The sequence below is a fragment of the Anopheles stephensi genome, chromosome 2, assembly GCF_013141755.1.
Source record: "Anopheles stephensi strain Indian chromosome 2, UCI_ANSTEP_V1.0, whole genome shotgun sequence".
NCBI lineage: Eukaryota > Metazoa > Arthropoda > Insecta > Diptera > Culicidae > Anopheles > Anopheles stephensi.
The window spans coordinates 27,054,316-27,070,331 of record NC_050202.1 but is presented as its reverse complement, the minus strand read 5'-3'; the positions used below and the strand labels follow the sequence as shown (position 1 = coordinate 27,070,331).

Sequence of the window (16,016 nt, the reverse complement as noted above, 5' to 3'; positions counted from 1 at the left end):
TGCATGATTCTGGAATGGCTGGTTGATTCCAAAATGTGGTCTTGTGTTGTTTGTCATAAATGGTCTTTGGTGGTTTTGAAATACTCGTGGTGGTGGATGGGGAGTTGGGAGTGGTATTAGGTTCCTTGGTGCTGATGGGGGTGTGTTTACCTGTCTTGGTCTTGTTAGTAATTTTCTACATTCCAAATTCTGGAATGTTATGCAGTAGCTGTATGCTGCTGCTAGAGAAGTCGGTTCGTAGTTTCTTATGAATTTGTATACGTCTCCATCTAGACCTCTGATAAACGCATCTATTGCCTTTTTATTGTACGTCTCTATCATTGCTTTTGAGGCTTCTGGGTGGGCAAATCTGCTATCCGTTTTTATCTGATTCGCAATTAGCGAAAGCAGTCTATTTATTTCATCGTAGTACGTCTCTAAAGATCGACTCTTTTGGTGTGCGCTCATTAGTTGGAAATCGAGCGTCTCCAAGTCGCGTTTCTCTCCATAGTATGTGATAAGCGTTCTCCTTATGTTATTCCAGTTGATCCCTACGTTCGATGCGACTAACGCATCGTTAGCTTCTCCTCTAATCTTTCGTCGAACAAACTTGCATACCATATGGTATTTATTTTGCTGTTCTTCTGTATGACCAGGAGTAGTTTCGTATAACCTGATCAATCCATCAACGTCGCTGATCCAGCTGTTGAGTTCGCTTGGATCTCCACAAAAAACGGGAAGGTCTTTCACCAAACCTGGGATCTTCTCGAAAGTCTCCAGGTTTATGGCGCTGCCGTCCTTTTTTACGAAAAATAGTGGAGGATCTCTATAATCGTCCGTTATATTGTTCTCTTCTAATCGTGCCTCTAGGGCTGCGATTCTGTTGATCAATGCCTCCATTTCGTAATTACTCTCTTTTCCTTCGTTATCTTTCTCTTTTATTGAAACTGAGAATTGTCGTAGTGATTGGACTAATTCCTCCAGTTTGACTAATCTCCTAACTTTTTCACGAATTTCACTTCAAAATTTCGAATTACACTAATCGACACGTATACCGACACACGATTTTCACGGATTTTGTCACTCACTTTTATCGGATGTGAATATGTTTAATATTATTACTTACATTAACAGTTGCATTGTTCACCTCCACTTACGGGGCTGTTTCCTTCACCTCCTCTGACGGGGCTGGTTTTCTTCACCTCCTCTGACGGGGCTGGCTTTCTTCACCTCCTCTGACGGGGCTGATTTTCTTCACCTCCTCTGACGGGGCTGGTTTTGGAATCCTTTGGTGATGTCTTCCTTCTCGGTGCGGCGGCAGAATCCTTTTCCTCCGATAGACTGTTGCTGGCAACTATCGGCTACTCTGGTACCAACTCGCACGGCTGCCTAAAGTGTTCGATAACTTCTGCACTATGCACTTGTGACACTAGCACTAACGCAGTCACTAAAGTTCACTGCACATCAGTTTGTTTTCACTTTTCACAGGCGATCGGGATAGACTTCCGAATGTCTATGTCGGCGTAACTCAAGCACTAACGCGGTTACTGCACTTCACAACACTTGGGTTTTCCTCACCAAAGGTCCCTATTCGGGCGCCAGTTAAACTTTCTTATAACCGTTTGGTCATAAAAAAAATTTTATTAAACCTAGAGATAATTTTACAACTCGACTTATCGTTTCGAACTCCTAATTACAACTGATTTATCATCGCCCAGCTTGTGCCCTACTGTCGGGAACCCACGATGGTTCCCACGGTTTGGCCACGTTGGCTCTCCACGTGCAGCGGTGTCCTTTTCTGGAGCTGTCTGCGCGTGGCCAGTGTCGCGTTGCTCGGCGTCTTCGTCGTCATCGCTTTGCTCGGTGCATTCTGCTGCGTTGCAGATTCTCGATGCTCGATGCCGTTCTGCGTTGTCGTCTTTTAGCCCATGCTGCGATGTCGTCTTCGATGCGAGATCAGCTTAACTCGGCTACGATGTCTTAACTAGTACCTTACCCGATGAAAGTGCGGTCGGCTTGGACAAAAGGTGTCGATATCATCTTTCTCATAAGAACAAAACTGTGAAATTTGAAGCACCAGCCTCACAATCATCCCACTCCTCCTCGCAACGTATTGAAAACATGGTAATGTGGTGTGCTTATGTTTTATGTAAAATCATCGCCCTCATTCACCCCGACGGCTGCGCTCCCTAACGCTCTGTGGTCGTCCTGCTGGCTGGCTTTCGCTTTCTATGACTCGCTTTTCACAGTGTCCGCCACCATACCGGCCGGCAGCAGCTGCTTCTGGTTGATTTTCTGGTTCGGCACAAAGCCTTGCCTGTCACACGCGAAACGTTCGTTCGGACAGCCTAAACTATTATTAGATGCTCTGCTAAGGAACTGCTCAGACCGCTTTTCGGTCCATTCCCCTGCAGGCCGGCCCGTCGCTGCTGCATTGGCTTGTCTTTCGGGGTGTTGTTGGATGTACTTACACTGTCCAAGTGGAAGTATATTAGCATAAAACTTAGGCACCAGGCCAAACCTGGCAAGCGAGACGGTAATGCTGCTGACAGTGGAACTACTGCAGCATGTGACGGTAGAATGCGCTATGCTCGTTTGCTTTTCCGAGCTGCTGCTACAGGTGGAGTGCTAGCTATTCCTGAAGAGGCAAATTATTAATAGTACATTTTTAATGTTTTCTTGCTCGCCATCTTGTCCGGTGGCCGGTCGTGTTTCACGATGTCCTTTTGTCTTCGGGAGATGATTACAACTTTGTGTTTTTTCTTTGTGTGTGCAAGTTGTTGATGGCGATTTTGTCATGAATTGTAAATGGATGCTTAAGACTAGCGTTGCACGGTGCAGAAAATGGGGCTGAAGTTTAAAGAGCCTTATGGCTGTATAAGGAAAGTCCTTCAATAGCACATTAGCCGGCTTATCTAGGTGGATAGCGATGGAAGCAATACGTGTATGTATTTATGTATTTTATATGTATATTATATGTATTTTATTTAAAATATATCTGTACAATAAGGAATATAACTTCTGCAACAAAAAAAAAACGCGTTGCCTTGAGTCGCTTTGGTTCTTCTTTTTTTGAGCAGCTAACGCTGCTGAAGGATAACGAATTTGACCTTCAAGACGTTCGCTCGAACCAGCAGCCGTTTCCTCCTTCCGTGATAAAGCGACAAATTGGAAAAACGATAAGGCTCAACCAAAAAGAAAAAGCACACGAAAGTACAAAGTATCAATAGAACACATGGATAGATTCTTCTTCATGGGTTGGGTGGTGGTGGATTAAAGAAAGCGAAAGGAAAGCGCCGAGTACGCGTGGAACGCCAACGACCTACCAAGCGAGGGCAGCACACAGACGACGTGCAGCGTCGTGCAGACATTCATTTCCTGCGCCGGTGCTTGGCACACCACGTGGCAACCCAAACCGGAAAAAGGGGAAACGAAAACACAAACGTTCGGTGTTCGGCAAAAACGGTTTTTCTTTTCATCATTACTGCACCACACGCCGTCGTCTATCGTAACGCGAGACAGATTTTGTACACCTTTCTTCTGAGAATATGTCGCTTTCATCTTATTTATGTGCTGTGCATAAATAGCAAAGAGCCAACAAAAAAAAATGAAAGGTAAGCGAAATAAATGTAACGACAAGGCGGGATTGAACGGAAGGAAGCGAATGCCGTTGAGATGGGAGGAACGTAAATTTAGCTTTTTGGTTTCTTATATTGATAGCGAGGAGGATGCTGGATTTGTTACCGATTCGATGTAAATTTTGCAAGTATTTTTACATGTAGAGCCTAGGCTATATATTTTGTTTCTATTTATTCGATTGTATTGTAAAATAAGATCGATATGCTTAAGAATTTTATTAGAACGATCAGGCCCCTTTGCTTTGAACCATTGACAGTGACGGCCAATAGGTTAAGACCATCCATAAATACCAAATCAAATATTAAACCAAAATCTCGAAAAGCATCATCAATCAGTTCAGTTAGAATATAATTAATGAAGAATAAATCAGTTACAATAAAAAATCTAGATTAAGTCTAAAATTTTTTAGACTTTTTTTAATAGCAGAGCAGTTTCAGGCTCAAATTGAAAAAAAAAAGTCAGCGGGAGATGACTAAAACTTAACTTAAAAAACGGACGGATTCATTCGTAAATTAATTCAATGATAGGACCGTTTTACCCAAAATCTGCAGCCAAAGTTTAGCAAAAAAGCTGGTTCGATTCGTTACGTACGTTATCACAAAATACATCAATAGGGTGGTCTTATTCTATTGTCCATCACTGTAGTTCTATGGCATCAGTACATTAGGAGGGTTTGGATAAACTTCTATTTTGGCGTGATCGATCCGGTGGTAGATGCGAAAGCGGTGGCGGTCTTCACACGGCAGGACCGTAGTGCAAATCCCATCCAGACTCGCCCTTACTGACTGACTTTTCAGTTACGGGTTAAGTCAAGGGCAAGCTTTGAAGGTTGTAGTGCCAACCAAGAAACTTCTATTTATTACTTTATTATTAATACCAATGCATAATGTACTGTGTGATACAATATATTACAGGTTTTACCGAGTCAGTGTGCGATATGAATGGCATATTCAGTCGGTATTTATATATATTTCCATTTCTGTCCAGTAATTCCCTTTTCCTCAGAATGAATTTTAAATCCTCCCATATGGTTTTCAACTCTCGACAATACCACAAGCGCGTAGCACCAGCACCCAATAGTTTACTAGAATTGCTTGTGAAATGAAGCGAAACAATGTAAGTAAAGTTTTAAATATGGTTGTACTGCAATTAATCTATTAAAATAGACAATCGTTGCATACAAGAGCTACCTCTACAAACTTGGTTTATTTACTTTTCATTTGGGTTCGGTTTGACATTGGTGTTGAAACTCATATGGAAGCAATTGAAATACAAAGGGATGGAATGGAAATAGTCGACCAAAACGGAAGTACATGCAAAGACCGTTGAAATGTGCCATTGATATCGTAAAGTGACTCGGTAAACCCTGTAAAATATGCTTTATAAATTATTCAAATTATTTTTGTTATTGAAATCATGAACATGCGTAATGTGTTCACATATGTGGTTTAATAAAGAAAAAATTAACTAATAAGTAGTATGTTTGTTGAGTCAAATTAAATTACTTCTAAATAAAATAAATGCGTTCGATACAAACCACCTTTCAGTTGATAATGTAAAAGTATTGATCTTTTTTATCGAGGCTCCTAAGATAAAATGGTAAACGAAGCTAGTTGACATGGGAACGGCTTCACATGACAGGGGAATTAATTACTTTTTTTTTACTGTGAAGTAACCAGATGATATTTTAATCGAAGTCGATGATACTGTGCACAGCCTGTCAGCGCTCGGGTAAGTGCGTAACCTATAGGTATAAACACGGGCTGTGAGATTTTTACAAGCTCTTATTTTGAAGTTCATTGAGTTTGAGTTCATTCATTTCTAGAGTAAAATTACAATGCGAACACCACCGATTTTCTTCAAGGCGTTTACAGCTCAATCTCACATCCCGCGTATATACCTGCGGGGTTACGCACTTGCCCAAGCCATGTCGAGCCGTTACAATATCTTCGGCTTCGATTTCTATATCATCTGGTAGCATCGCAATGAAAGTTAATTTGAAGTCCTTCCAATATCATGTACAACCTTTTTTTTTTCAAAAATTCTTTACCAATGATGTACAAAGGATAAATAAACTGGTCACAGCTGTACCAGGATTCCAGCAATTAATTGCAACATGTTTATCTCACATTCCCGTTTTACCACTTTGATCGCTCCGATGCTTATGATCTTGCTTAAATTTTCCATTAAATTATAGAAACTGTCGTGACATTAGTATGATTGCGGCCTGCAGCCATATCGTTTCGCTGCCGGCATTACCCTCGCGCTAATGAAATGTGAAAAATTACTTATTTAACCGTTCTCGTTTTATTGCAATTATCAAAGTTGAACCGCACGCCCGTTAGCGAAAAGAGCGTCGTCCGTGTGGAGAACTTTTATATTCGGGTTTGTTTTATTTCCTCCTCCAGCTGCACATACATGTCTGTGCACACAGCCCAGCACTGGAGAGCGGATCGGGGCCGGGTGCAAAGTGGGAGGAAAAGTTAACGACTTTCCAAGCGATTCTTGGCAAAAGATCTTTGCCCTTCGGTTTTTCGGGGCATAACAGTTTTCTTCGCTTGATTGAAGAAGATTTGCCAAGCGAAAAGTTGCTACTGTTTTTGTTGTTTTGTTGTTTCGGTTCATCATGCTTAATTTTTTGAAGCACTTCACGGCAAAAAAGGTGAATTAAAAAGTCCGTATCGTTTGGGTTGTAAACTGGTTGGAAAGTACTAAATAGTAAGCATTCATTCAATCATTGCACTTGCAAGAAGCGCAAAAGGGAGGCGGTGCTCTGGGTAAGTAGACCATTAGCTAAGCCACATTTATCCTGATTCTTTGAGTATTGTTCAGAAAAAAAGACATTAAATCTCCAAGAGGACGCGTCCTAGATTTTCTTCGTAGCTTACAGGGTTTCTCAGGTCAGTTCCACAGCATAGCACAATCTCTCAACAACATAACATGCTTCCCCGAAATCGTCCATGCAATTCAAACACGGAAACCCGTATTCTAAATGCCTAGCTGACGGAGTTGTTCTTGGTACAACATTTATATGCTGTTTATACTACTTGTTTTCCCACTTTAATTCCCGTATCATTTCTTATCCTTTGGGGTGGTTTGGGGAGTCCCGGGGCGTTTGCGCTACTCCGGTCTTCAAACGGCCCGGCCCGGAGATCAAATCCTATCCAGAAATTATTCGTCGTACGTAGGATTTACTATCCTGCTACGGGTAAAGTCATGTCAAAGAGAGCCAGAAAAGGCAGCCCGACACCTTTTTGGGTTCGTGGTGTTAAAGAAGAAGAAAAGTGCTTAATGAAGTAGAAAAGCTTTCAAATATCTCAAAACAAAAACATAAAAATTAACAGGCTTAAAAGTTTATGGACTTTTTAGTGTGAAAATCATTTCAAATAATGGAGTTAATGGTTAAAAAACAATCACTGAACAGTATAACTTCGAACCATGCAGTATAAACGCAGCTGCTTGACAGCTCCGTCAACTAGCACTTTTCCATTGTTGACAATGTTGAACTGACTTGAGAAACCCTGCATTGTCTTTCTTGGTTTTGACGGGTCTTAATGAACTCCGTTACCTTAAGCTTTAATCTGTTTCCTCTCCTGAAGTTGCTCTAGTTTCTGAGCACTAATGAGCACCAGTTTTGAAGCATCCTCAATATCGGGATATCATTTTGATAAGGATTGCAGTTTAAAGCAAACCTTCTTGCTATATTTTAAAGGATAATTTCCATTTTTCCCCGTTAAACGCTTTGCTGAACTGAAACTGAGTTACGACAAAAACTCTTTGCTCAATAAAACGGTTTGATCGGTGTGCAACATTGTTTCACCCTCCGACTATCAATGTTTTTGCGTCGGTCGAGCGTCAAGCGCACGCTCCATTTCCCTTCGTGTACATCGCACGTTGTTGCTGTTCATCCGCCCCGATCGATTATGAGTTTTCTTTAGCCCGCATCATGTTCCGCCGGGAAGGGTAGGGTTAAAATGTGGGAAAAGTTGTGTTTTTTTTTCTGTTTCGCTACCAAAGAAATGTGATGGTTCGGCAAAACTGGTCGGTCGATTGAAGACACAAATCGCTCGATAAGTTTCTTTTTTTTATTTTGTTTATTTTGGTGCTGCGACCGATTTTCTACCGGATGATCAGCAGCTAGTGTGGTAGAAAGTGGATATGCGCGATTAGGAAGAAATCCCCCCGGGGGTTGGTTGGAAAGCATTAAACCAGCTAGAAAATATGTCTGGTCATTAACCAATCCTGAGTCCTTGTTGTTAGAATTGCTTGAGGTGTCAGCATGTTCTGTGTTTCATTCGTTAAAGTGAATGATCTTTATGCTTTAATTTATTTTTAAATTTTAAATTAGGTTAATGACATACAGCCTGCCACAGTCGATCCATAAGTAAACTTTTTTTTCCCCCAAATAAGTACTACATGACGGCGACCACCGTGCACCAGACACTGCACAATAAGTGCAATTAGCCAAACCTCGACAACCCATTCTATTAGCGTCACACATTTTCGACCATACACTCACCCACCCAGTGAAAGTGTTAATAGCCAAATAGTGAATAGCTTCGCTGGATTAGCGCTCCTGTTCCCCTGTTTTTTTGTGCGCGAAAATTCATCATCCAATCGAGCAAATTCGTCGTCGGTAGTCAGATTTACGATTTCATGTTCGAGTTATGTGTTTTGTGCTTATCGAATTAAAAAAAGGATGGTATTTATGAGCATGCTCTGCCGCGCGCGCATATGTAGTGTTTTAATTAACTCGCTCCTTTTGCCGCCCTTTCCCCAGCAAAGCCGCGTCCACATATTGACCAAGTAATTTTATATTCATTTGGGAGGAAACACCCAATAGAATCCTCTCATCAATGCAGATTGCAGACAGCCGAATATCGAATTTTGGCAATCCAAATTTATTTCAATTTAATTACAATCATAATTATCATCATCATCAAACCGATTGAAAGCGGTGTGAACAAAACTCACAATGGGGGGGCACACCATTAGTTCGCTTTATTTGCTGCTCAGTTTGTGTAGTAACATAATTTCATTCCCAATGCGTTATGGGTTATAGTCACAAATAAATAGTAAATAAATTAACTTGTTCCAACACATAAAATCAAACTAAAAACGAAAACTGTTGTTGGTCGCTTCACGAACAACGCGTAGCAGTAGTTGTCAGATACTAGTGATGGGCGGCTCGACCCGAACCTACCGGGTCGGAGCTATCCGTAAGGGACCGCGGAATCGTTTCGGGTCGACCCGTGGTTGCAGTGAGTCCGGATCGACTCGTGAACACGACTAGTTCCCGGACTGAGACTCGTTGCACCTACGGGTTTTACCCGAAACTACTGATCGAACTCACTTAAGCTTTGCTGCACCCACGGATCGAACTTGATTCCTTTAGCAACAAACTCGACTCCGGATCGAACCGTGAAAAGAGTCGTGTATGACCATCATCACTTATTTCCACCATGTTTTACTAACGGATTTTCCTTCTTTTCTTCTATCTCTTTTCATTCTCGGGGATGCTTCACCATGGAAACTGTTTCCCAACCAACCAACGAATTTAATTTCTTCAACACCCATAATGATGCTGCGCTGCTACACAGATTTTAAATATGGAAGACGACATGAACTGGTACCGGGCAGAGCTAGATGGCAAGGAAGGACTGATACCTAGCAATTACATAGAAATGAAAAATCACGAGTAAGTTTTCGGAGGTTTTTCTTCGCTCGCGCGGTGCCCATTTCCTCCACCTGTCTGTGTGAGTCTGGTGTCTGGGGGCTTTATTTCAACGGGGTTTTCTTTTCTTCTCTCGCCTCTTCTTGCAGCTGGTACTACGGGCGCATCACACGGGCGGACGCGGAAAAGCTGCTATCGAACAAACACGAGGGAGCCTTTCTGATACGGATCAGTGAATCGAGCCCCGGTGACTTTAGCCTGTCGGTCAAGTGCTCCGACGGTGTGCAACACTTCAAAGTGCTGCGAGATGCACAGGGCAAGTTCTTCCTCTGGGTGGTGAAGTTCAACTCACTGAACGAGCTGGTCGACTACCACCGTACCGCTAGCGTGTCTCGATCGCAGGACGTTAAATTGCGCGATATGGTGCCAGAAGAGGTAACGTTCGCAGTAAGGCGGGAAGAAGGAGGGAAGGGGTTTTCTTTCCACCTAAGCGAAGGCACGAAATCGATCGACAGTTTTTCCAATCAACAAACGATAGGCGTTTTGATTTGAAATTAGCTTTGAAATTGCAGTGCAGTCAGCGAATCCTTGCAGCGCCATTGGTGCGCGCGGGCTTACAGCGTTGGTGTCCTTATTTTACTCTTTGTTTGGCACTCACTTTTACAGTACACAGTACGCTCCCTCTCTGTCTCTCTATCCATTCAATAGGTCGCCACCTTCAATCCCTGTTAGCAGGAAATGGTCGACACATTGCTAGTGCTGGACCCCTCTTGACGCGCTGGTAAAATGTTAATGGCGTAAATTTAATTTTATCACCACTCGCCACGAGCCAATCAGGCGGACGGTTTCTTTTTTTATTCGCGCCGATTCTTTAGTCTCACCATATTTGAAGGAACGTGAAGGTAGAAAAGGAAACGAAAGCAGAAGCAGGAATGTAATAAAAATGTCCCTCTTGGCACCGGAGCTGGCTGGCACGTGGTGGTGGCCTTAGATGGCCTCCACCGGAGTGTGGATTGAATTACGCCCGGTGACCGTCGTTGGTCGTCCTATTTCCTTCCTGTACGGGAAGGCGCCCGGTACGGGGGAAGGATAGTAGCAAAGTGTTTTGATAAGATAGTGGCACGCAGGAGAACGCTACTGTAGTGATGGGCGCTCGGAATCGGAACAATCAGGTTTCGATTTCGTTGTAGGAATGGATTCCGATTCCGATTCCTGGTTCGTAATTGATTGTGGATTTGCTTCCAGATCCGATTCCAGATTCACTTCCGGATCCCGTTCCAAATCCGATTCCGGATTCGATTCCAGATCTAGTTCCGGATCCAATTCCGGAACCGGTTCCAGAGTCAAGAAGGGAATCAATTCCGAAATCAACTGCGGAACCAAGTCCGGAATCAATCTCAATTACAAGTACGGAACAAATTCCAACACCAACCATGGGACGTTTGACAGCTTATGCTTTCCTTTGTTCTTGTGTCCCAACTGCGCAACCCACTCTATGCGGGTTACGCTGCTGCGACGCGAGACTGGTTGTCAAACGTCCCATGGGACTTGTAGCTTGTGTCTCACACCGCTTAACGCTACATTCCGCTCGTGTAATCGACTCGACTATCGACTCGTGTAATCGACATCGACTAATGTCGAATTTCGCTATCTAATCCATCTTCGGATCCGATTCCGCAGTTGATTCCGGATCCAATTTCGGAATTGGTTCCAAATCCCATTCCGGAATTGGATCCTGATCCGATTCCGGAATCGGTTCCGCAACTGATCCCCGACCTACTCTTTCAGAATCGATTCCGCAAAATTCGGAACGCTCCGGAATCGGTTCCGACCAATCCATAATTTTGCCCATCACTACACTATTGCTACATCAGCTTTCCCGGTACCTTCTAGGTGCTGCCGTAAACGAGCAATGCCTTAATCGTTCTACGATAGTTTCTTTTACCGTCCCTTGAGTTTTATTGTCGATCGGTGGATTGCTGGTAAACGATTACCATTATCAGTCGCTCACGCTGTGTTTTTTTTTTTTTTGTTGTCCCGGGTTTTCATTTTAGATGTTGGTGCAGGCTTTGTACGACTTCGTAGCGCAAGAATCCGGCGAACTGGACTTCCGACGAGGGGACGTCATCACGGTGACGGATCGTTCCGACGAGCATTGGTGGAATGGCGAGATCGGCAACCGGAAAGGACTGTTTCCAGCAATATACGTAGCACCGTACCATTCATAAAAGTATAAGTATTTTACTCGCCTCCTGGCAAACCGACATCGTACATGCATATATACCCTCACATACACATGCCAACCGTGTGCGGGAACCATCAACGCAAATTCGATATGCAAACCCCCGGGCGAACGAAGAATCACACATCAAACCCCGAATGCGCCACCACCAATGCGCTCAGTTTTATAGTGCAGTTTATACACGTTTGAAAGTAAACCCAGAAAAGGCAAACCGTTCGTGCAGAATGATTATTGAAAGTAGCAAGACGAAGAAGAAGACGGGGGTCGGTTGGCGGCACCCGATTGCCGACCACTTCCGGCTGGCCAGACTCTTTGCAACGCGGCGTAAGATCGGCAGGGACAATTGTAACAATTCGAAAAGCGGAAAATCGAACAGCTGTATCCTTCCGTTCTGTCTATCCCTCTCTCTCTCTACACTTACTCAACATAACACCATCATTATTTTACACGAGGCTGACATTCGGACAGGAATCACGCCGGCCACCCCAAAATGGAACATGTCTCCCCGCTATATAAATATTATATATATTTTTTAAATGTGTAGCAAAAGGCTTGAGAACGGCAAAAGGCAAAAGGAAACACGCGAACGTACGCTCTGAACCGAAACCGAACGCAATAGAAAACGTGCCAGGTAGATGGAGAAACGATTCGAAATATGAGCAAGGAAGGTAGTGTGGTGTAATATGCTAGTTGTAGAAATCGGGCTAATATTGAGCGTTAAAAGTTAGGATTACGGATACCGGAAGCGAAGCGTTAGAAATCTGTGTACCACCACATCTCATAATATCACGCAAAATCAAAACGAGATCAAAATTCTACGCGATTCGAACCTCGACTCGAAGATGCGACAGATGGAATGTAATATTTTATTGTTAGCAGTAGAAGTCGTTTGCCGTCGTTTGTGCGGGCGCCCATATTTCGATCTGAATCAACACCATTGCGAAAACTCGTTCTCTCATGCTTTTGGATGCTTGGTGTAGAGGACACCTCCTGTTTTTGAACCCCTGTACCTTGTACGATTTTTTTTTTTTTTGGAACTGCTCCTTTTGATGATGTTTTAAAGTCACATGCCACGTGCTGTGTTGCTGGCCCACAGTCAATTTTACACTCGCGGAACAGCTCTGGACTGAGGTCAGACTGGGGCGGTCTGGTGGGCGAGGTGATAACGGCGCCGGTCTTCATACGGCAGGACCGGTGTTCACATCCCATCCAGACCAGACCTCCTGCCTCCCCGTACGCAGGGTTGACTACTTTGCTACAGGTAAAGCCAAGTCATAGGAAGCCAGAAATGGCGGGTCCGGGACCTCTCGAGGCTATATTGCCAATATTGTACCTCCACCATGGATTTTTTTTATATGGGTTACTGCGGATACAGAATGGAAACGCGTGGGGAAGGTTGGCAAACATAAATCACAATGCTAGGAAGAAAGCATCCAATTTACACGGTTCGTCAACCGGGGGCGGACTGATCGCAAGCGTATTTGCCAAACAGAGACGATCAGGTTTTTGAAACTTTAGTTAAACTTAACACAAAACTACACAATATCCTTCCCATAGAAGGGAAGTAGGCGTACGTACTCTCTCTTGGCTGGCGGGTGGTGGCGACTGAAGCACGGCGGCGGCGGCGGCCGGCGAATCGGCGGAAGAATAAATGAAACCTCAAGCGAACCCCATTTGTATAAAGCATAAGGTAAAACAAGAGAACATAACAGCGCATTTCTTCAGACAAGTGACATAATAAAAAGTTGAAAGAAGAACTCAAAAATCATACAACAAACCGAGCATACCAGCCGGCGGCCACCACAGAACCTCGACGGAGCGCAATGGAACGCGAAACATGAGAGCGTATCCCTGCAAACGGATACGGATGGCAAAAGGATCGTACGTATGTATGAATGTGTGTATGTGTGTGTGTACGTGTGTCTCTTTTCGGGATGCGCGAGACCATATACTATCTAATTAGCGAGGCCACAAAAAGAAACACACAACAAACGCTTGGAAGAAAAGAGGTAGAAAGAGGGCGATGCTCGTAGCAGAGAGTGGGAGGGTAAGGGAAGGACGGAGGGACGGACTGACGAACCGGAAAAAAAACTAGTGGAGAAAGGTAGTAGTGAACATGGAGGAGGAGGAGGAGGAGGAGGAGGAGGAGGAAGAAGAAAAAAATATTAAGAGCAAACAAGAAACAAACTAATAATAACACCAGAGATATAAAAATATTCGAACGCGATTTTCTCTCGGGTCGGCGATGGGTGCGTTAGAAAGTTGGATTAAATCTGAGTGCATGAGTTAGAAAAGTGAGTTAACTCACTCCGCTAACCGGCTAAACCACTCTCTCACTGTGTTTAAACTTACTCACTACGTTTTAACTCACTCACTATGTTTTACCTCACTCGTGAGCTGACGAGTGAGTCGAAACGTACTAAGTGAGTTAAAACGTAGTGAGTGAGTTTAAACTCAGGGTGTAAGTGGTTAGTCAATACGCGGAGAGTTAAATCAAAAGTGAGTTGAAATTACGCTTAGTGATGATTTAAATCACCTAAGTCATCGCTAAGATCTAACTCATTCACTCATTCTGACTCAGTTTGCGCATCACTAGTGAGCGTGCGGTGAAGAATGACACAAGAGACCGAAAGAGAATCAAGAAACGGAAGGTAAGTAATGTAATTTTTTGTATTAAAATATCAGCATCAGCGATTGAAGCTGGATGTAGATAAAAATTGACATTATGAACCGACCGTCGTGTGTGATTGCTGCCAGTTAAGCTTTTATTGAGCGAAAAAAGAGAAAGAAACGGAACTAACAAAGCTATCTCTAAAACAAAATTCATCACACCTCCCACGGCTCTCGGGTCGACTCGGTTAAACGCCATTTCTGCAGCTGCCAGCCGTCGCCCGTTCGGACGATTTCCGCCGGAAGTTTTCGGCAATGTATCGCCAGTACTTGGAACGTATCTTGTCGTGCTGGTTGGCCATCGATTCGCACAAATCCTGCACCTTCTGGTGGTACAGCTCAGCTTCCGCCTCGTTCCCGCCCGACTCGATCAAGTCGAAGTACTGCTCCTCGTAGAGATCGACCAGGAAGGCCAGCAGATACGGTGACCGGATGCCATCATTGTACAGGGCCTCACAGAACTCGACCACGCTCGGAAACTGGGCCAGTTTGCCGGTGCCCTGCTGCAGCAGCCCGCGCAGAAAGTTCCACGGGCTCTCGTTGTTCTTGATCAGCCCGACACGCGTGATGACGTAGTTGACCTCGCGCTCGAGCACCTCCGGCGTAAAGCCGACGTGTTTCAGCACAAAGAACCGCTCGTTCCATGCGGAATTGTTGCGCATATCCTCCGATATAAGCCGATCCACGTAGTGCAGCTCATCGTCGAAGAGGCTAAACGACGGACAAGAGATGGGAAGGTTGTTTTATAACATGAGCTTATCAATTTAAATTACACACCACGGCACTGGTCGCCCAGTGTCACGTAGCGACTGAGACGCAGCCGCCTTGGGCAAACATCATCACCAGTGCGACGTGCAAGGGGTAACGTACTTGTAATTTTTTATGACCCACTGCCGATGCTGCCAGGCGTGGTAGTTTTTCGCATCCATGTCGAGAATGCTTTCGGTCAGGGACAGCTCGCTCGACGGATCGTCTAACCACTCCACGATAACGTGACGATGGTGCCAAACTTGATAGTTTTTCGGATTGTCCACTATCACCTGCCCGATGTACGACAACTCCTCGTAAAGGTCGGCATTGAGCGCCTTCAGAATGTCTCGACGGTACTGCCACACGGTATAGTTGGCAGCGTTAAGCTTTGCCGCATCCTTCGTCAGTTCCAGGGCACGTTCGGACTTTTCCTGCCGGGAGATGACCGCTCGCAGGTATCCAAACACATCGTTAACTGCAAAGGGAAACGTAAAAGGATGATTGTTGCCTAGCGCAAGGGACCGTAAAGCTTCGTTCAATACTTACAGCGCTCACTGTACTGAATCATTACGACCGGATTATCGCCATCGTCCTGGGGCAGTGGTTCGAGATCGGACCATTCTGGTCGGCGCGAGTACAGAAGCCAATCGTCGGAAAAATCCTCATCGGAACTGTTACCGTCTGCCATCTCGTATTGGGTGAGCAGCAGTAGCGTGCGTTTGTTGCTAAAACTTTGAGAACGATTCCACTCGACCGGAACACCTGTATTTATTGCCGAAAACGGAGTGTTTTTTGTTGTATTTTTTTAATTGTGCATGTTTTGCAATATGTCACCAGATGCATATCAAGGTAGCTGTAGAAAGGTTAGCCTGGCAATGACATTAGAACACCCCAGCGAGTTGGGAAAATATTTTGAAGCGTGCAGAATTTCCATCGTGTATTATTTAAGCGTGCTGAATTTTCATCGCGGAAAAGCTCCCAATTACGAGCATTTATTTGAAGTAGATTTTTGTGGTGGTTTATTCTGAGAATTAAAAAATTAACTTGAATTCACAATTTTGC

The 16,016-nt window shown here is 44.2% G+C and overlaps 2 protein-coding genes across 6 annotated transcripts in view; one reads left to right on the top strand and one right to left on the bottom strand.

The window, feature by feature from the left end:
* LOC118505994 (growth factor receptor-bound protein 2) overlaps positions 1-13,676 on the top strand; it is a 49,391-nt gene extending 35,715 nt beyond the window's left edge. For 4 of the 5 annotated variants that reach the window (XM_036042567.1, XM_036042572.1, XM_036042568.1 and 1 more), the window contains exons 3-5: positions 9,219-9,316; positions 9,442-9,727; positions 11,347-11,520. In XM_036042567.1, the coding sequence (XP_035898460.1) occupies positions 9,219-9,316; positions 9,442-9,727; positions 11,347-11,520 (558 nt within the window). Of the gene's footprint in view, positions 1-9,218; positions 9,317-9,441; positions 9,728-11,346 lie in introns of all 5 variants that reach the window. The other variant, XM_036042570.1, reaches the window with a different exon arrangement.
* A 595-nt stretch (positions 13,677-14,271) lies between these two features.
* On the bottom strand, positions 14,272-15,826 carry LOC118505993 (protein farnesyltransferase/geranylgeranyltransferase type-1 subunit alpha). The gene is made up of 3 exons (XM_036042566.1): positions 15,501-15,826; positions 15,075-15,429; positions 14,272-14,915 (listed from the first exon to the last, which is right to left on the bottom strand). Exons 1-3 carry the CDS (start codon positions 15,640-15,642, stop codon positions 14,393-14,395), a joined length of 1,020 nt encoding a protein of 339 aa, XP_035898459.1. The 5' UTR covers positions 15,643-15,826; the 3' UTR covers positions 14,272-14,392.
* Between the last annotated feature and the right edge of the window lie 190 nt (positions 15,827-16,016).